The 21,750-nt window shown below is 40.3% G+C and overlaps 1 protein-coding gene and 1 long non-coding RNA gene across 4 annotated transcripts in view; one reads left to right on the forward strand and one right to left on the reverse strand.

The window, feature by feature from the left end:
* Nucleotides 1–2,151: 2,151 nt before the first annotated feature.
* Nucleotides 2,152–5,958, reverse strand: LOC127979761 (uncharacterized). The gene is made up of 2 exons (XR_008158863.1): nucleotides 5,554–5,958; nucleotides 2,152–2,765 (listed from the first exon to the last, which is right to left on the reverse strand). It is a non-coding gene; the product is annotated as an uncharacterized LOC127979761 (long non-coding RNA).
* Nucleotides 5,244–21,750, forward strand: part of LOC127979759 (teashirt homolog 1) — a 35,393-nt gene continuing 18,886 nt past the window's right edge. Inside the window, exons 1-2 of one of the 3 annotated variants that reach the window (XM_052585378.1) lie at nucleotides 5,244–5,433; nucleotides 7,110–7,628. In XM_052585378.1, coding sequence (XP_052441338.1) covers nucleotides 7,589–7,628 — 40 coding nt within the window. In that variant the 5' untranslated portion in view covers nucleotides 5,244–5,433; nucleotides 7,110–7,588. Of the gene's footprint in view, nucleotides 5,434–6,704; nucleotides 7,636–21,750 lie in introns of those variants that run through there. The other 2 variants (XM_052585377.1, XM_052585376.1) reach the window with 2 other exon arrangements.

Consider the following 21,750-nt stretch of genomic DNA (forward strand, 5'->3'; position numbering starts at 1 on the left):
TTGCTAGGCAAATTTTTTTTCTGGTTATATTTATCATATCATTTTAATAAGACTCTAAAGATAGTTTCCCCCATGTCTTTTTAGTAAAAAAAGAACCCCATCCATTTGAATAATCTCGAATGAGCCGTGTTATCATAACAGTTTGGGATCGTACGGGATATTTTAGCTGGTCAATGGAGAAAAGAGGAAAACATTTCTTGTTGTTCTTATTAATGCTTTTAGATCTTTTATAAAAACAAACACATTTCCACTAAGCGTCAGAAGTAGAGCACTCGGAGCAGCTTTAGGGGGCTGTTTTTCTCTTTGTTGCATCAGTAGAGAAGAGAGATCTCTCTCTAACCGAAACCCTCAGGCTATGAGTTTGACTGAAGCGGGGGAAAAAAAACACCCTATTTTGTTTCTCCTAAAAACCATACATTATCAAAGGCGTCTCATGCATATCTTTGATCTAAAACGGTTACATCTTAATAATTACGGTTCGGCTGGGTGAAAGAACCAAATGTTTCTTTTTTCATTCCGGTATCGTTTCGAAGTTGTTCACCGTCTTCGTGAAAATAAGACCTGGGAGCGAGCAAACAAACAAATAAATAAATAACAACCGACAGAACTGCGCTGCTATATTATTTAATGACAAGATGTGGAAAGAGGGGAAATATCCTTTTTATAAACTGAATATAAATCACGGTGTGTAGCTTTCGTGTCTCATCCCCGATCTTTGCGCCGTTTCTTTCAGTTTTCATAACAATTCATCCGCTCACTAAAGCGCTGAGAAAGATGTTTCCAGTAATCCTATATGCTTAAATATAACTCATTTTTAATTTACTTGTATTTTCTGGCCACTCTCTTTCTGAGCTTCTGCGGAAAATGATGTCTTTACAGAACATTTCCCTTTGCAACCAATCAAAGAGGTGCAGTCAGTGGTAATGAAACAGGAAAACATTTCAGCACTCCTCTCTCCTCTTTAATGGCTGAAAAATGCTAATTGGAAGAAGACCGCATGCGTCAAAGAAAACAAAAGAGGTGGTATGGCAGGCAGCGGGACTCATGTTGGAGGATGGTATTTTGAAATGTGAAATGTGTCACTTAACTCCTGCTGAAACGCACGCCGTTTGGAGGAACGGAAGCCCCTCCTGGATGTGGAGGTGCAGCGGAGCAGGGAGAGACGTTTATGAGGTAATAACCAGATGCAGTCACACAGAGTATGAAAATCTGCTCCAGGAAACCCGAAAGGTCCAACTATATACTGATCCAGTCGTTCCTAACACGTCTCACTCATTGATTTTCATGTGCATGACTTGTTGCATATCTATATAAAACTACATCCATTTAAAATGGTTTTCATTTCCGACATCGATTGTGCAACTAATCATATACAGAAAATATGTTTGGTATTTTATTTGGTAGTACTGGAACTTTAAAACACTTAAATGCATTTAGCTGTATAACAACTGGATTTTTTTATGGTTTACTATGAATGAAAATTTCAAACAATAAAAAAAAAAATCCCTATATCACATTTCTCTAAAGTAATTTTTTTATTATTTGTCGTGAATGGTCAATCAAAACACATTTTTCTCCATTATTTGAAGGGAAGAGAAAGTCTAAAATAAAGAGATTCCACCAAATGTCAGATTCTCAAGGCCAATAAGTTTTGTGATCAGCATTTAGTGAAAGTACAGAAGTATTGAGTTCCGTAAAGCTGTGTGATGGGCCTCCTTCCTCCAGAGAGAGGTGACATTTTAATTACCCTGCCTTATCTGATGGATTTCAAGATATTCTTCCCAGTAAAAGCCTTCTCTTTATTATTTTTTTGTATTATATGTTCTTAGTTTTCGGCTGTCAGTGACTGTACGAAATTCATTTGACCCAGTCGTTGATTGAAGGTGGAAGTTTTTATATGGTATAAAATAGTTTTTTATCAAGAGCCTCAAATCTCTTCAGTGTGAGAAGTGTCTTCTGCTTTTATGACAAAAGAAAAAATCCTTATGAAGGAATAATGGTGATAAAAAAGATTTCTGACTTGAGTTATATAAAACCTGCTCACTCTCTTTTGACAGATTTTTTTTTTTACTTTCTTTTTTATACCATCAACTTTTCATGAATTAAAACATTTGCATATGGTTTTAAATGATGCAAAAAATAAAACAAGAACTTTGTCCACTATCCTTTATTTGCATTATTATATAAATAAAAACAGCAAAAATATGCATCAGCAAATTATTTCTTTTTTATTGCAAACATTAAATTGAACAATTATTTAAAATAGTAAAACAATACAAATATATGTACTGTATTAATACAGTGAATAAAAAAAAATCCATAATTAGCTATACAACACAAAGCTCAAGAATCAGTAACAACATCAGCTGATCCAGCGATCGAGAACTAGAAGTGTAATACTGTATATATTTCATGTAAGTGAAAGCAGAGATGTTGTAATTTTGGATTTAATAAACATAATTGCAGTGGTGGCATATGAAATGGCTTTGATCATGATCACAGACGTAAGGTTACACCGCAGAGCCGATGTGGTGTATTATTACTTCTATTTGGGTTGCCGTGTTTAAATGCAGTTATAATTTTAGCAGTACTGACGTTAATACCCAGGCGGTCATCGCTATCAATAGCTGGACGGCTTCATGTGCAATTGTGAACAGTGTACAGCTTTACAATTTTTTTTATATTAAATTATTCTAAATACAAGTTTTGCTGACCTCTGACCTGCGAACTGCAATATTGTCCTTTTTGGAGAACGGCAACATCACCTACAAGACAAGAACAACATTTGGAAGGCATGATCAATACATCTGAGTCACGTGCAGAATACTTTTTCACAAGATTCACAAAGCTATTTCTGCAACCCCATGGGGGAGATATGTTGCTGAAAAATGCTGGATCCTGTAATTGGTATTTATCTTGCCTGCTGATTTTGTGAAATACATAATTATTTTAAAAAGATGACTTGACATACACATATTTGCATAAGAAGGGTTAGTACATTGTAATTTTTAGGAGAATGTTATGATTGCTTGTAAATGGTCTTTTATTTGGCTCCACGGACTATTTAGATCAGCACTGAAATGCACAGTCCAGAATTGAAGTATCTGTATTTCCAACACACATGAATGCTATATGTTCAAGTTTTTTATATATAAAAATATACCTTTTTTTTTGTGAAAAACAAAAATGTCATTAACAGCCTATAGAGTTTATCTATTCAAAAATACAGCCGTGACAGCATACTATGTTATTGTTTATAAAACTTCAGATCTCGCCATACATATCTGTGGACACGTATGACGGCATCCCGCCTCGTGTAGCTTGCGAGCAATTTGGATCATAATTTGCTGATGTGATGTGACATGCTACATAAAAAAGAAAGAAAAAAACCTACTTCAAAGACTATCACCTCAAATATCCCTCGCTTTTTTTTTAGTTCCAGTCTTTTTACATCCGTCTGCGATCCCTTAAGCAGACAGCGTAATATTGAGACGTGAAGAATTTCTACAACATATAATGTTCATTATAGCATGTCCTGGCATTTTTATGCAAATAGGGTCATCTTAACATCTACAGTAAATAACCGATCAGACTGAAAAGAGTATAAATCTGAGGATATTTTTCATAATATAAGACAGAAATCAATTTGCTGTCAGTCATTATAAAGTATCAACACTTAAAAACTGTGATAGAGAATCAGTTTAAAACATTATATAACACCATAAAAGGCATAAAATCTATAATCCTTAAGTCTGATGCTGCTTTCTTCAAATACATTAGGTTGATAAATTAAAAATATAAATATGTATTTCTTATAAATGCATGTTGTGGGAGAGGATGTACATTGACGGGCATGTTTATTATTATTATTATTAATTTTAAAAGTATATGCTTAAATGCTCAATCAAGCAACTTGTGCAGGAAAGATCTACATTAACATTTCTCCTATTAGATATTTAACCAGGACTGTAAACCTGAAAATGGCACAGGCTCCACACAAACCTTTCAAAGTGCGTTGGCATTGCATCTTGAGCTTTACGCTTGTGCTTGCGTGGCATACCTTCAAGCATGGCCTTTTACAAAACAATAATATGTTCTACACCAAATAAGATGATAGGTACACACAAACATTTATACATTATATATGGATCACCATTCCTAAAACACACATAAAACACACACACAAACATACACAGACCTGTCAACACTAACTAATGCTCAAAATTTGCATTGCAACTGATTCGTGCTGGCACATATTAATAAAATACAATGTGCATTAATAAAGGTTTGTTTGACATATTTTCTCTTTAGGTCGTAGAAAAAGATGCGAGCATTAGAATTCTCTAACACATCAATAAAAATACTGTAACTATTTGTATATCTATTTATCTAAAATTATTTATACAGGCTTGTAGCAGTTCATCAGCATACAATGAGCACAGCTGTGGATAATTCACCATGCAGAGACACACTCACGTCTGGGTTTGGAGAACGATAAGAAACCCAGCATTTTTTTATTTATGCATTATGTTTTTTGTTTACATGTTACATTACAGTGCTAATGTTACACTCAAATTACGGCACAAATTAACAATATGGATATTTAATATGTAAAAATTATTTTGGGGATTATTTGTTTGTAAATTAATATCGTCGCTTGTAAGCACATTAATATATGTTTAGCAGAGGCACGGTAATCTAAAGCGTTAAATCCCTTTTAAGTGCACACTAACACCTTGAAGGGAACTTCATCACAATGCTAAATACTAAAAATGATTTCTGGAAGACAATGTCGCAAGAACTTCTCCAAACAAAAAAAAAGTCACCAACTTTAAAGTCTGTTAGGATAGACCTTATAATGCACAATGATATGAATAACTCGACAAAACAAAACGAAGCATTCATTTTAGGATTTTTCACGGCAATAATAATGAGTTTCTTATCAACCAATAATCATAATAAGTAGGCTTTAGTATTATCAATAGGAGTAGCCTATTCTAAATATATTTTACTGAAAGTTAAAAAGAATTGGGATTGTACACAAATCTCTTCCTAACGCACGTTTGTTTAAATATGACAAGTTAATTATCATTGTGCAGTTGTCTTGCACCGAGACCGAGAGAGATCTGTTGTCAAAACGCAATAATCTCGGAAAACCGTCGCATTTTTTAAGCCAGCGATACTCCTGCTCTACAGCGGGAGAAATCTCGGCTTCTTTGAGCCCGATGAGTTTCTGATGGGAGATTGGTGACGTAAGAGCCATCAACAGCGACAGGCTGATCGAGGTAGTCGCGAGGATGGATAGATGGACAGATGTTGGGGCGGAACTTGGACATATTTCCACATTATTAGCCCCTACCGACAGGCGTACCGCATAAATGATCAGTTAGATTGCAACTGGCAATAGCTCAAGGATGCGCAGCACCGTCAAAGGTAAGGACACGATTTAAACGTCGCGTACTGAAATATCAATACTGCTGTGGTGATGATGTATAATATCCTAGCCTGGCTTGTTCGTACGCTTGCACTATACTAAAAAATGTGTGCACTCACCGGGATGCGATATACAAGGCGAAGCTCTCGCGTCGGTCCACAGGCTGAATGATCCGGTGAGATCGCAGCAGAATCCCGGCGCGACGAAGAACCTTAAAATCCGTTCGAAACATCAGGCGACCGGAGCGAGCCGAGGCCACCTCGAAAAAATTCCCTCGGATTTCTCGCGTTCCCCTTCCGAGCGATTTTAAAAACACACCCACCCACTCGCCAACTTAAAGAAAGAGTGGACATTGCGTCAACGCTGGTATAAAGACAAAAACAAAGTTGAGATTTAAGTGTGATTTTGGGGGGGTGCCAGATACACCGGTGTCAACAAAGTACTGAAGAGCATCTATACGGTGGATTTATTACAGTTCCTAACCTAATAGGATCCGAAATGTCTAACACCGTGGACTAGTTATTTAATTTGTGGATGTTTTGCAATTGATGAATAAGTAATGTGTAAGCGTTGTAGAGAGGCTTGTTACGGTCATACTCAACTTGTTCCAGGAGTCCCTCCCCTTCCCGTGCAAAGTGTTCACTTCCTAGTAAGGTGTAACGAATCAATCTAACTTCAAACTGTCCTCTTTTTTTCAGCGTCGGAAAAAAGGTCGCAAATAATTTCATTTTAGCGCATGAAATAGTTCGCAGTGTTGTTCGCCCCGGCAAACGTGCGCGAGACCGAGAAACAATTACTCGAAAAAAGGAAAAAAGACAGTGAAAGGGTCAAAGAAATGTTGCCGTATGCATGAAAATATGTTGTTATATGCGTGGAAATAAAATGAAATGTTTACAGCGGAGACCCCCTCCTTTATGCGTTTAATGTTTTGCGCGTGACGTGAAACTTATTTTATTTTCGCGATGACGCCGAGAACACTGCATAACTGAGGGGGGAAAACAGTTGTACACTCGTAGTTTAATTTTAGCACCACTGTTTGTTTTCGTTTTATAAAGCCGCATACTTCGTACATTCGTGTGAATGGACAACATCCAAACAAGTGATGTCTTCTCCAAAAAGGCAGTTCGTTGTCTTTCAAACGCTCCTGTTTGGTGGGGAGGGAAAAACAGAACAATTAAAAAGATTGACAGGTGGGTTTTCACTGTCAGAGTGACGCTCCGGAGGGGTGGAGTAAAGAGAGAGAGGCAGGAAAGGCAACTCGATGTGTCTGTCTATCAGTTGAGACTGTCTGAACCGCTCACGCATCCTGAACGCGCGATACATATTTCAGCGAAGAGCCGCGAGACCGAGAACGCCGCTTCGCTCCCTGGAGTTTTTGTTTTTTTTAAAAGACTAATTAGTTCACATTCGGTGCGAGAGAGTGTTTATTTTGTTTATAAATCGCTCTGTAGTAAACGCGTCACGCTCGCCTGAATCAACTGTCCACATGTTTCCTTGAGCGTGGACGGACAGTGTGTTTGGCGAATATCGGGAGGAACACAAGCAGAGACTCTCCACTGCGCGCGTGGGGAATTTAGTCCGTTGAAAATGCGCACTGAGCTCGAGCCCCATTTGTGACTGACATTAACTGTCTCCTGTCTGCCTTTCTCTTCCCTTGGTTTTGTCCCGTTTTTAGGCTTTCAACCGAACGAGAGGACGGAAATACAGTTGGACGGGCTCTCCATAACTGGAAGTTTCTTCCGTTTTACTACAAACTATTGCCATAATCTAAGGAGAACCTAAGGACGCGTTTTTCCCCCCGTGTGTTTCTGCGCCGTTAGACATGGACGGGAGATATATCTGAGCTCTTGGCAATCATGCTATGACTTAGAATTAATAACAGTGTCGGCCAGATAAACCTACATTTTTTTATTATTATTTATTTACAGGCTTTTTTTAAGTCTGTAAAAATATCTACAACCTCTCAAGACCTATTGACCCCTCTTAGACTTTGCATCGGCTCAAAGTGACTTTTTAAGAGGTGGAATAAAAACAGACTCTGAAGAGGAGCAGGTTAATAGATGCTTTTGTATAATTTTTTTTTATTAATTCTTTTCCTCCGTCACTGGCATTTTGATTCTGTATGAGAAGTCAAGAGGAGGGTGGGACGACACCATGCCGCGGAGAAAGCAGCAAGCGCCGAGGCGATCTTCAGGTAAGAGGTGCATGCATGTCTTGTTTACTAATATTAGTGCATCGGGAGGGGAAAAACATAAATCACTTACACTTCATTATCGTGTTGATTGAAATGCTTGATCTAAATATTACCTACATTATTTTTTACTTTAAAATTTTCATTTTCTTTTCTTTTTACTTTCAAAGAATGTCAAAACAAAGTTAATCTCCTCAGAATGCATTCGATTTGTTTTAAAAACTAACGCGTGAGTAACTTTGTTTTTTGAAGTTGTGCCAAATTAAAACTTCACACTCCACCGTGGCCTATATAGTCGAGTGAAAATGTAGTTTCAAAGTGCTCCAGTTCGTCTATTTAGATGCGGATTGCCATCCTTGATTTGATGCTTGATTGATCGTCTGTCATGTGGCCGCCTTTGATCTATTCATTCCTGATAAACATCAGTAAATCATTCACCATGGAAACACGCATGCGCCGTGCGGCCGCAGCCACTCAAAGGACAACTTTTGCCCCCGTCGTGCGGGAAAATAGAGAAAGGAAAGAAGTTTTCGGCAGGGTTATACACTACTTTTTTTTCCTCATTCAAAGAGAGGGAGAGAAAAGGGGATAAGGGATTGCTGGGGCGTGTCGAGAGCACAAAATGTAGCAGAGAGAACATCTCTTCCCTGATAGATGTCACTGAGCAAGGCCTCTGTACTAAGATCTGTTTTCCTCTCAGCTCAATTTATTCATGCGAAATGTACCTGTGCTCTTTGATGTTACAAGAAAGAGCTGGTTTCAGTTTTTAATTAATCTTCCATGAAGATCAAGAGAGTGAACATTGATTTGTGACAAATGGTGTTGGATTTCTTTTGGGGTGATTAAACATAAAATAGCCATTATATTTTAAACCATTTTTGGTGTATTGTACTAAGGTAGTTCTATTTTGTCCCTTTGGCTTTCCTTTTTTCCTTTTTTGTTCCTTAGTTTTTTCCCCCCTCTCATTTAATCTCTGTGACTAACAGGTCCATTCTCTCCCGAATGAAGGCTCTCTTTCAAGTTCAAGCGTCAGCCGAGTTACAGATCTGCAGAATTAGGCCCTGATATTTGACTCATGATGGAACAGCCGACAAACCAGACACACTGCTGTAACCGAGGTCGACTAACAAGTGCAATACATAGACGGCGTTTCATTCATTTGCACTGAATAACAATGATTCCTTCATTTTTACGCATACCTTTCTGTTCAGCGGGGGGAAATGGTGTTTTTAAGGGATTATTTCGTCTCCCTGGCTGTATGGTGAGACTGACATGGGGAGTTTGAAAGCTCACAGAGGTGAGATGGCGCCTGGTAATCTGACCTGGCAGCTCCTCCACAAAAACAAGCCATCAGCCCCCTCCACCTCAGCTGAATATTGATTTAATTTTCTCCATTCTGACAGGCATGTTCATCATTTGCTTTAATGGTCATTCAGAAGTTGGCAGGCATATTGTTTCCGTTTTTCCCAGAGCCTGACACTTTTTTTCCCCCTCTCCATCAAAATAAAAATATTAGGAATTATTGATTGAGGAAATAAAAAGAAAAGCCGCTTAACATGACAAGGTGATTTGTTTTTACTGAAACTTCTTCCAAAATCATTCAAGCTGTCTTATTTTAAATTTTGCACTTCGCGCTAAAAGCACTTTCTAGCTCAGTTCCAATGCTCAACTCTTCCGTTATGCTCCACCTCTTTTAACGGATGGCTTTGCCTTGATTTGGTTGCTATCATTGCCTTTGTTTGCTCTGAGTGATTTACATGCATCGGCTGTGGGCTCAGGTCGTTTTGGTGCAGTGGGATCGGAGTGGCCCTCTCTGTGTTGGGCTGCTGCAGTCATTTGTATTTATTTGCTGGCTTTTCTCTGAAACAGACACGGGCCTCCCACGTAGAGCACAGACTGTGTCTGTGAGTTTAAGCTCTAGCAGAGAGGAGAGGAGCCAGGGGAGGACTCGGCGATGAATGCGGTATCTCTCCGCTGCTCCAGGTTTCATTTGGTTTCGTGTTTTCACAACCTCCCACGCAGATAGAGACACGCTCGGTTTGCGTCCATTCCACTGCACCTCTGTCCTCTGGATAGCCAGGGCATAAAAACCGCCATGAGGTGGTTTGCGATGTTTTTTGCTGCTTTTACTTTTCCTTCAGTTTCACTTGGATAATTCTCATTTTGCTCTTTCTCAGTTAAACTCTATTCACATTCACAACATTCACGTAAACAAAAAAAGAAAAAGAAAAAAAAAAACATAACAGCAGCATGCAAAGACACCAGAAAGAAGAAAAATAAAACATGAGGAGGGAGGAACCAGCATGGGGAGTCATTAAAACACATTCTGTCCTCGGCACCAGAGGCTTCTTAATTATCTGACATAAAGGTAAAGGTTCCTCTGCTGGCTTCATTAGGGAGGAACCCTAATTATCTGAGCTCCTGATGGATTTGTGACAGCCTCTAACGATTAAAGCTGACAAATTCAGCGAAGTGTCAGGTCTGCAGCTGCCTTGATGTAATCAAGTTGATATTATACAGTCCCTTTAGCCTGTAGTGCTGAATTAACTCAATTTTCTGGTGCAGGTGACAAATGGACTTTGCTACCTGACTAATCACGTCACCGTGGCAATGCTGCCTAATGACCTCCGTAATCCAGGCTCTTAACCGCACCGCTGGGCCCAGAAAGCATTTGAGGCAGCCAATCAGAACGGGCCCTGCATTAGCCAATCGGGCCCAGCGCTCGGCAAACACGCCATCGCTCCGTCTCCGTGTTGATGGACGTGCCACTGTTCTGTGTCATTGGTCGCACCGCTGTTCGAGCTCTGAGTGTACCGACACGCCGTGCTCTTACTGACAATAATCGCACCACCAAGCTCTCAAAATCTGAAAATATTGTCAGAATTTGAGTGCCGCTGAGTGCTTGCTTTACTTAAGTCTCTCAGTGCAGTGTTACATACAAATCAGTCTGCTTTGAGAGCCGAATTTACAGATTATTTCATGTGCAGTGCTGGTACAGCTCAATTGTGATTTATATGTTTCTGTAGCACTAGTATGAGGTTAATATCTTTTATTCCCTCACACAGATTTATTATATTGCATTAAAGATGTGGAGGTTTTGTTGTAGTCTGTTAAACAGCATGGTGCCTCTCCATATTTATCCTCATATCTAGTGAGAGAAATGTGAAAAATTGTGAATTATCATTTCTCAATTTGAGATGTATTTGTATTAAGAGATAGGAGTTGACGGCCATCATTTGTTTTGCATGTACGGCACAAATTATAGAAATCAATCTATAGGGCTACATTTAGATGTCATGTTCTATCTGTTTCTCTTTCTTTAATGCCTGTTTTCATGCTGGCAGGAAAAATATCTATCTGTAAGACGTGCGAATGCAGCGTGACATCTGGGCTCACCTTGTGTTGGCTTCGCTGGAGGGTAGACTCATTCGCTCTCATGTCATTAACAGGTGACATTGACCCATTTAGTCAATATTCATGTTGGGACCCACCACTTACAACTAATAGTTTAATTTGCATTTGGGGATCAAGCCAGTGGCCTATAGGAAATCAAAGTGTATCCAGTTATTCTGAGTCCCGAGCTTGCCGTTCCCCTTGTCCGAGATCGTGGAGGTTGAGTTTGATTAATGAAGATCGATGACGGGTTTTATGGGAAGAGTGAATCAAAATGAAAATATGTTGGGACTTTGCATGAGCCAAGTGTGACGGTACACAGTCTGCGGTAAACAGCGCTCTGTGGTTTTAATGAGCTTAGACACATTTGGGAGTTATCTGGTTTCCGCAAGTTTAGTAAAGTCTGAAATTAAGAATACTTCCAGACGTGTGTTTGTGCGTGAAAAAAAAAAAGCGAGTGCATCTGCTGATAGTTGCTGAAAAACGAGCACACAGAGGACCGCAAAAAGCTAGCGTGTCACCAGAGGAGGTTTGGATTAGAGGTACTGTAGCATTATGGGAACTCAAAACTATCAAAAGGGCCAGCTGTGTTTTTTCTTACTCTTTCTTTCTCTCTCTCTCTTCTCGTCCTGTCTGTTTTGATCCCCCATGTTTCATTTCTCAGCTAATTTAGTCCACAGTGAGTCAGAAAGATGAGAGGGAGGGGGAAGAAAGACAAAAGAGAGAAAAGCTCAAGTCATGACCCAGCAACGGGAGACTCCAAGCTTGAGGAGTACACGGAGGTCAACGTGTACCCAGGGGAGCCCACGTCTGCCTTCTTTCTGTCCTGCCCTGCACTCATCTGTTGCTGCTTTCCCTTGCTTTTTTCTCCCCTGGCTCACAGGAAGGATGGGGTGTTTTTAGAGGCTCGGCGGAGTTTTCTCATCCCAGTATGCCGTTTTCCTCATGGAGCGCCTTATACATCCTCATCAGATAAAACACAAACGGCTCGGCCAACAGATCTGTGCCGATGTTTATAACGGGCCAGCAGGAGATTGAGCTTTGATGCTTGTGTTGTAGGATCTGAGGAGCATGTGGCGTCGCGAACAGGATGATGCTGTTTGAGACGTTATCTGATTAGTTGCGTATTTTTATACATGGCTTAGTTATTGTGATATTTCAGTGGCTGACATCATTTTATCAAGGACGGCCTCGCGCACTAAAGATCAAGCCTTGCGGTCATACACTCATATTTAGCAACATTAATTTTGACAGATGAGCATGAAACGAAAAGAAACTCTTTGATGAGAAGTAAACACCCATGAAGCCCCCTCAAACTCGGGGAAGTCACGTCCTGGTCACCGTTCCTCCTCCCATCAACCACTGTATTCTCAACTCAAAATATCCTGCCTGTCTGAACACAAAAGACCAGCTAAAGACAGATGAAAGAGAGAAAGCACACTTTGTAGTTTTGTCTGCAGGTCCCTTTGCCTTATTTTCATAGTCGTGTGCTGTTGTGTTTAAGGTCGTAGGGTAAAGTAGCTTCTGCGCCAAACAAAACTCTTGACTGTTTTCAAACCAGTTTTCAAAACGCTTCCTCCTAACATTGGTCAGAAAAAAACTTAGTCCCGCCTACAAACATTTGTTTGGGCTATTCAGGGTGCTCAAACAAAGTACTGGGTCTCATTCGCTAATAATTTAATGGATAATTATAAATTTGTGCGCACATGAGAAATTCTCACAAAAATATTCTGCCAAAAATATCTAGATTTTTGTACATTTTAAATAATTTCGTACAAAAGTTAATGGTGAACTAGAATTTGTTCATGAAAATGCAGATTTTATGCACACTTTGTGAATGAGACCCAATGTTAAAACGTAAAACTAGTATATTTCATTGTCATATCAAAAAAAGTACGCATTTAACTCCTAGAAAGGGCCTTGGGAACAAGACTGAAAAACCACGGGTTTAGTGGGAAAATGGTGATGTTCAGAAATGCAGAAAGTAGGGGGGAAAAAAGGAAAAAATGGGGGGAAAAAAAGAGAGCGAGCGATAGAAGAAAGGAGTGGTGCTCAGAAAGGTATTAGAGCTGACAGATGAACAGGAGTGGGGAGAAATTCTCCCGCAGCAGCTGGGACTGCAGTCATTATCCTGACAGGTGTCAATTAAGAATTACTGCCTGCCTCAGTCCTCTGCGCAGCCCAGCTGTCTGCGCAGCAGAGAAATAACACTTTACCCTTGTCACTTTGTTAGTTCGTAGCCATAGCCTCCGAAAATGAGTCGCCCCAACGCTAATCGATAACCAGTGTATTAGCAATTATTTTGCACATTGATTTACGAGGGCCAACGACGACTTCTGTGCTGTTATTAGCCCTTGATTAGATCTGCCCGCACACGTGAACACACACACACACATGCATTCATAGCATGCTGCACTGTTGCCAGGTGGATATATGTTTCCTCCGAGGCCCCAAGGTCTAGAACAATCTTAGTGCACAGTCTTAGTGGCCCTGTTGGGCCTTCCATCACTCGTGGCCGTTACAGAGACAGGCCCCTCTTAGGCCCCACATGCACCCACACACACACAAACATGTACAACACCTCTGTGGGGGTTGAAATACAGCCATATTTCTGACCGGCCCTGGATGAACGCTGATAGAGTTTGAGTATGTGTGTGTGAGAGAGGGGCTTGTAAAAGGCAAGAGTATTAGTGAGGTGTCGTGGTCTGTTTCAGCTAAATGAATGGCCCTTTGCTGTAGAAGGTGCTCCTGGTTACTGAGAGTTATGGCTGACCAGATAGGGGGCTTCTGGGTAATGTCTGTGTGAAGGAGCGCTGAACCTTCGCTACATTTATTTTCATGCCTGTGGTTATTTAATACTCAACTTTAAAGCCGTCGTCAAAAGCTTTGTAGGTGTCTTCATGCGTTTGCAACAAGTGTGGTTGTGAGAGATCTGAATTTTAGGATTTATTCATTGTTAAAGGGCTAATTCATCCAAAAATGAACTTTCTGTCACCATTTACTCACCATTGGTTCATTCTAAACTTCTTTTGTATGTCCTGAAATGAATAATTTGTCTCCAGATTTACAATGCACAAGACCTGAAGCTTTCAAACTTATAAATTATATACTCCCATTCAAAAGTTTAGGGTCAGTACCGGTAATTTTCTGAAAAAAGGTCAGAAATTAATACTTGTATTCAGCAAAGATGCGTTAAATGGATCAGAAAAGACAGTAAAAAGATTTAAAATGTTACACTGAAGACTGGATTAATGACTGCTAAAATTTCGTCTTTGCCATCACAAGAATAAATCACATTTTAAAGTATCTGAAAGTAGAAAACTGCTATTTTAAATTGTAATGATATTTTATAATATTGCTTTTTTACTGCATTTTGATCAAATAAATGCAGCCCTGGTGAAGATAGAGACTTCAAACTGATTTTAAAAACACTTTAAAAGATCTTATCAGTGCTGACTTTGTTAGTGTGTATGTATAGCTTTAGTATTATTTTATTGTAATTAAATAGAAAAGATTAATGAGCACAGTCACAAACTTTTAGCTTTTTCAAAGAAAGGCACATGCGGCTTTGAAACAATACTGAGGTGAGTAAAATAATGTCAGAGTGTTTTTGGGTGAACTATCCCTGTAAATATTGTACTTTCACAAGCCGTGAGGTAACTAGGTTATCATGTCACCTGTGAAAACAAAGCTTGCGTATGTGCTAGGCCACTCACCCTTATGTAGTGGTGGATTATGTTCTTTATGCTTGGGAGTGGGATTCATGTTTGCTCGAGTGCAACCTTTGCCCTACAGGAACTAAAAAGAGAACCTAATCCCTGGGTCCCCCTGATATGGCGACGTAAGAATGGAGATCCCTCTCCCTCAACTCTTGATCAGAGGCGTTACGATTCTCCTACGAGCGCTAAGCCACTGGACACACAATGAGTGGATAAAGATAAGCCTCCAGCTTGTGTTGACACTCTCATTGAGCCCCATAATGCACTGCTCCGGATCACTCTCATAAAGACTTGGCTCCCCTTTTTTACGAGCCATCTTCGAACGGTCGCACAAAATGCCTTGATTTTCTGTGTTTTTACCCTGACACTTTCATTGGTCGTTTTTCGTGCTGTGTTTAAGAGCGCATTTGCAGTCCATCACCCCTAAAGCTAGGTAAAGAGCCACGTGTCACCCCCTGTCTCCTGCTGAGGGTCAGGTTTATTAGTTTCATTGATAAAAGCCTGCCTGCAAACATAGACAATAGCTGGTAGATCCTCCAAGTGGTTGTATTTTTTCCCAGGGTGTTTTATTTAACCTATAGGACACTGGAAAGTAATGAATATATTTTTTCTTCCTTTTTTCACCCTCTACTTTTATGGTGCTGATAAGGCATCTGAGGGAAGTATATAGCAAAATGGTACTGTTTCTTTTTTTTAAATGGACAGCCCAGCAGGACGGTTCCCTTTCTCTCTATATATCATTGCCACATATGCTTTCTAATCTTTGATTTATATGTTCAATCTGGTCTCAGAATCATCATCTAAAATATGAATCTCTAACATTTATATTTCAGGCTCTTTGACAAACACATGCAGAGTTAATATCAGTTTTAAAATAACTAATGCGACTAAAATAACGTCTGGTTTTCATTTCATTCACACACAGAAGCCCTTAGGGATGTGAACTGTGTTTGAATCCTTCTCATATCCGTTAATAGATGGGTGTACATGTCGTGACTAGTCTCTCAGACTCAACTTTATAGGTATTTATAGTGATTTGGACACAATCACATTCAAATGCCAAATGCCACATGTTCCAAGAGGCCTAAAGCTTGTTTGGAGAGGGACTCGCCCAGACAGTGTCAATCATAGCTTTGCTCTGAATCTTTCTCTCTGAGAAACCAGCGGGGGGTGTCCTCTTCAAATCTGCCCCCACGTCTCCTCCCTTTCCTGGTTTTGCCCTCTTCTCTACTGGCCACGGATTTCTTTAAAAAGCCATATGCTTCCCAGTTAGACTTCAGCGTGCACACGCATGCACACGCAGAGGCTGCGACACGTATGAGGATCAACTATTAACCTTGTCCAGCTGACTGAAAGCCATACGGTTGGTGGAACTTTAACCCAGGGATGCATCATTGATCATTGACTTGTTCTGCTTGGCTTCTGAAGTCTGTGAGTTTGGGAACTTGAGATGAACAGATGTGCTGTAGAGAAGAAAAGTCAGGTGACTCAAAACGAGGAACGCTAACATTTGCTCTTCCATTAACAGATCTGGGCTTTATAAAAGCAAGACAAACTCTATCTAGGCAAGAATTAAATCAACAATAGAGGTTCCAGATCTTAGTACAGATTGAAAGTCTTGACATGTCGGCTCAGAAATTCAGTATCTCAGGCCTAAACCGGTTCTAAACCAAAGCATTACGATGTGTCAATCATATTTGGTGAAAACATAGGGAATGTGCCAGGGAATTTTTTTCATTGACCAACAATAGGAGACAAGCGGTTTCAGTGTTCTGCTGAAATGTTGCGTTGACTTTAGTGTGTGTCGGTGTGTTTTTGCATGTGTGTGTGTGTGTGTAGCTCCTCTTTACTAGCGCATGTTAAATTGGTTATGGCAGCGCAATCCAGCCCTACTTAGAGCCGTCAGAGCAGCCGCTGTGTGACGAGCCTCAGCGAGGACGTGTCATAAATACTGAGGTGTCGTTTCTTTCATGTAAATATACCTCTGTTTCAAGTATTGTCCGTCAGTACCGCACATGGGGGGGAAGATATCTAGCTGCAGCACAAAGTGTGTGCTCTGGAGAACTGCAGCGTCTCCTATTAGGGCCTAGTTTTGTCTGGGAGTGAAAGATACACTACATACGTTTATTTTTTTTATTTTTTTTTTTAAAGCATTTCCCCCCTACACTCTACTTGGAACGTTTAAGGATTCTCGCTGTAGTTTTCAGTGACATTTTTCCACCTTTTATCAAATCCAGAGAATTAAAGGCAACACAAATATATACATAATCAGGTAGTGTCAGCTGAGAAAATTGTTTTAATTATTTATTTTTGATTAACTATTATAGCTGTATTTTCTTTTGAATTACATGCACTAAAGAATTATTCATACTACTAATAATTTAAGATTTCCTGTTTTTGCTTATGTACATTTGTTTTATACTTCTGTTCAAAAGTCTCTTATGCTCACAAAGTCTACATTTGTTTGATGAATCGAATAACTTATGGCTAATTTAATTTAAGTTACTTTGTGAAATATAACTACAATTTAAGTAATTGTTTTCTATTGTAATATTTAGAAATTCCTGCAATGGCAAAGCTGAATTTCCAGTCATTACTCCAGTCTTCAGTGTCACATGATCATTCAGAATCGTGCTGATTTGCTGCTCAAGAGGCATTTCTTATCATTATCCATGTTGAAAACCGTTGTGAAACAAATCTATTTAAATCTGAGAAAACCGTAATCTAAACAATCTGATACATCCTTGCTGAACAAAATCACTTATTTAAAACAACAGTAACAAAAATCTTACTTACCCCAAACCTTTGAATGGTAGTGTTGGTAACTGACCTGTTGTGATCGTCTAACCTCTTTGCAAATGTTTCTTTCATTTGACAGGCCTAATGCTAAATTGGGATTGGTATGTCAGGAGTCGTATGCGAATGGTTGACCAATCCATAATGATTTCTGAATGACCCTCTTTTTTAGTTTCTGGAATTGATGTTGTATGAACCTAAAGGGTAGTTGGAGTATGTCTGTATAGTATCCGTTATATACACTAGGAAAATTCAAGCTTTCCTTGATATGCCTGTTTAAATTACTGTACCTTAAAGGAGTTGTTGGTACAGTAATTCGGTACAGTAATTCAACCTGCCACTTTGCAGGTTGAGTGTGATGTTTCCAGCCATTTGCATTGAAAATGGCAGCGTTTTGATGTTTAAGCGAATAGCAGTTTTCAAGCTGAATGTTAGGACACTGTTGTGGGACAGAGAGTGCAGGGAGGATGGAGGGAGGAGGGGCAAGCACTGTCTAAAACCCATCACTCATTGGTTAATGATACTCTCCTCTCATTTAGCCACACCATTCTCCCACTTCTTTTTAACCCTTCACAAATCAAACGTGGGGTCATCCACAGTTCACAACCCCCAGGTTTTCAGGAAAACGCTACCACGCCCTCGAGGGTCCGTTTGACGGCATGTGTCTGAGTGTGTGTTGTTCCCTAAACTGTTGTCCAGGTGCTGATTCCTCCACAACTTCATCGCCGCTGCTCTGTTTTTTGTCTCGCCGCCTGTTTGTCTGATGTCAGTCTCGTGGCGCGTGCGCGCGAGGTGTTTTTTGAGCCTGGTGGCAGATTTATTGCCTTTGTGCTGTTATTGTGGTGTAAGAGCTGAAAAGTGTCTGTCTGTTCCTGTTACTAAAATATGTAAGATATTTTTCCTTCGTCTTTTAAGGTGTCTGTTGATTGTAACCCACTTGCTGTATAAAGTTCGGAATTGCAAATGAAGACATCTAAAGAGCTCACCTCGTGTATGTTGTTTGTTTGTAATAGGATTTAAACATGTAATTTAGTTCTATATAAGCCCCTCCCCTTGTGGATATTTTGACTAATTTGTGTTCAGCTACCAGTAAGAGTATAATAAAGGTTACAATGTTTAAAACCATTTTAAATCCCAATTTCCTCAGTTCTGAAAATGTGAAAATTATTGTCAAATTCAGTTTGGGTTTTGAAAAACGTTAGTCTGCTCGAACAATCTTTGTGCGGCTCGCCTACGTCCATCCTTGAGCTTTTCCTGCAATCTGTCAACTAACAAGATGCAAAATGAAACCTCTCTCCCTCCCTCCCTCCCGCACTCCCTCGCTCTCTCTTCCTTTCCACAGTATCCTCTTTTCTCACACTAAATTTAGGTCACAGCTGTAAAGACAATGAGGCTGATTTGAGTATTTCTCTAGTACTTCCTCTGATGTTTGGTTTTTGTCAGCGGAGACTCAAATAGACACATTTGCATTTGATGTTTTTATCATAGCATACCATTCTCCAGGTACAGTTCGGTAGTTTCTCAGTAGTGATACGGTGTCTGTTTGTTTCCTCTCAGGTAACGAGAAACCCCAGAGCTGTGGAATTAAAGTCTTTTACCCATAATCCATCTGACCTGGGTTTGCTATTCCCCCCACCGCAAACCTTAAATCAATCTACAAATTCAGCTCCATGTCCCTGCTCATAAAAGAGTCTCCTTTTGCATTCAAAAAAATGAGGAGAAAGAATGGGAGAAGAAAAAACCGCCGTGTAGGAAAGCAGGGACCTTATATAAAGGGCATGGTCTGCGTCCATGCCAGAAAAGCCTTGATTTCCTTTTGCAGTGCGGCCATACATCAGAGGCCCTCCCAGCTGGACTGTCACACTCTGACAGAATGACATGTGTCATTTATCAAAGGGGCCAGAGCTTGGGAAAACTCATATGACAAAGCCTGGGAGAGTTCATTCCCCCTTATCCACAACACACACACACACACATATATAATCCATCTCTCTCATTCTTTCACTCTCTCACACACACAGTCCCCTCCCACCTTTTCGGCGCTCGCCTGTTGCCAAAAAATGGGTCTGTAATATTTCTGTCATCTACACACCAACTTGCTGTTCTTTTCCTCTTTCTCTCTCTCTCGCTCTGCTTCGAAGTTTTTGGTGTGTATTATTCTCCTCCAAAGCTGTTTGCAGTAGCAACCCTTCATCCGCATAATTCCTGCGTTAATTACAGAATCGTGTGTATTTGAAGTGATTAAACCCGGCGTAATGAAGCTGAAGATCTCAGATATCCTATATTGCGCGAGCGTTGCTCTGCTGGAATCTATTCATCATTTCGAGCAAACTTCATTCTTAAGTCTACTTGCACCAGCTGAGAGAGAGAGCGGGAAGGAGAGGGGTCAAATATAGTTCACACTGCTGTGTACTACTCTACAGGGCACATTCACCCATCACTCAAAATGTGCTTTCTGTCTCTCACTCTGAGGGGCGGGAATAGATGAATTCCACAGGCTCTCAGCTCTGGGTTCCAGCGCTGCACGGCCGACCTTCGACCCCTTAAACGAGCTCTGAATATGTGGTGTGTAATGATCCTCGCGCTGTAAACATTAAATGACGCAGAGACTGTCATGGGAATCTTTGCGTTCCCCACCCAAGAGAGAACAGCAAAGAGAAGACACTTTTTATGAGTTTGTGCAGTATGACTTTCCATACAGATCTTCTGCTCCGACAAACGATTCATACTCTGAGTACCAGTTGTCGGCTTAGAGTGTGAATCTTTTGCTCGGAGTGCAAATCTGGCTCGCTCTGGGTATGAATCTTCTCCTGGAAAGAACTATTTGAGCTCAAACGTTAATCTTTGTGTGAGTCTTCATATAAATCTTTGCTCTGAGCATGAATCTTTGGGGCCAAGTACCAATCTTTGTTCTGAATTGGACAGATAACATCAATAAAACAACTAAGTTGACAAAGTAATTTGGCAAATTGTGCTTAGTCTCTGCGTCATGAAGTTGAATTTGGCTCACTCTAAAATCACAAATGATTTGTGCTTGGAGCAAAAGATTCATATGCAAATGACCAGTATTTTGCTAAGACTGTGAATCTTTGGGCTTGAAATACAAATCTGAGCAATGTCACTCATTTGAGTGATTCAGTGTTGAATCTGGTTCGCTCATGTTAATCTTCTGCTTTGAACGAACTGTCGTTTCCTCAGAGCAAAATATTCATACTCCGATCAGCAGTCTTCTGCTCCGAGTATGAATCTTCTGCTTGGAATGTGAATCTCTTGCTCAGAGTGCATATCTTTTACATTATACATTAAGCCATAGTGCGAAAAACGAATGCGGTTGATGCCATTCCCCTTCTTCTCCCCATCCGTCCCGAGTACGAATCTTCATTCCAAGTACGAATTAGTTAGAACTAATTAGTTCATTCAGATTCTTCATTCGCAGGTCGTTTTGTGAGCTCTAGTCCTCAGGATATGAAAATTATGAATAAAAGATGGAAAGAACAAGATTAAATGAATACAAATCTGTATTGGTACGCGTTCCGTACGACGTCATCTTCCCTTTAGTAGGAATTTTCTCTCTCTCTCTCTCTCTCTCTTTCAGCAGGTTGCCGCTCCTCCTTCACAAATTCTCTTTTCTCTCTCTCACTTTTCCTCACGTTCCCCTCCCTCCCTCGCGGTGGAGGGGCAGGCCTTTTCATTTGTCTTCATAAGCCTAATTTATTTTTGCAGCCAGATGTGAGCTGACAGGCATCAGTCAGTGGGGCCGTTGGTCCCCCCCCCCACCATTCTCGGGTCAGCAAAGCAGTCACGTCTCTCCGTTTGACTGAGTCCCCCATCAACATTACACAAGATGGATGTGTCTTTAAAGGCCAGATTGATTGTGGATATCAGAGTTATGGCATAATTTATCATGGTGAATATTATTTAGGTGCAGGGGAAGAACAAGAGAGGAGATGGGGGGACGGTGTATTGTTAGAGGGCAATTGGAAGGCTGTGAAAGTTTAATTGTGTGTGCGTGAGTGCGTGCGTGCGAGCGGAAGGAGAGGTCGTTTGTTTCTGGAAGGTTTAGTGAGTTTTTGCTATGGTTTCGCTTCTGCCTGGGAATATCATGTTGTGTTGAGGGATGAGCTTTTTGTACTTTTTCCCCCTTTCTCTCTATCTCTCTCTCTCTCTCTCTCCCACTCGCTCGCGCTCTCTCTTTCTGATGTGTTGTTATTGATTGT

The sequence above is a fragment of the Carassius gibelio genome, chromosome B19, assembly GCF_023724105.1.
Source record: "Carassius gibelio isolate Cgi1373 ecotype wild population from Czech Republic chromosome B19, carGib1.2-hapl.c, whole genome shotgun sequence".
In the NCBI taxonomy this organism is placed as follows: domain Eukaryota; kingdom Metazoa; phylum Chordata; class Actinopteri; order Cypriniformes; family Cyprinidae; genus Carassius; species Carassius gibelio.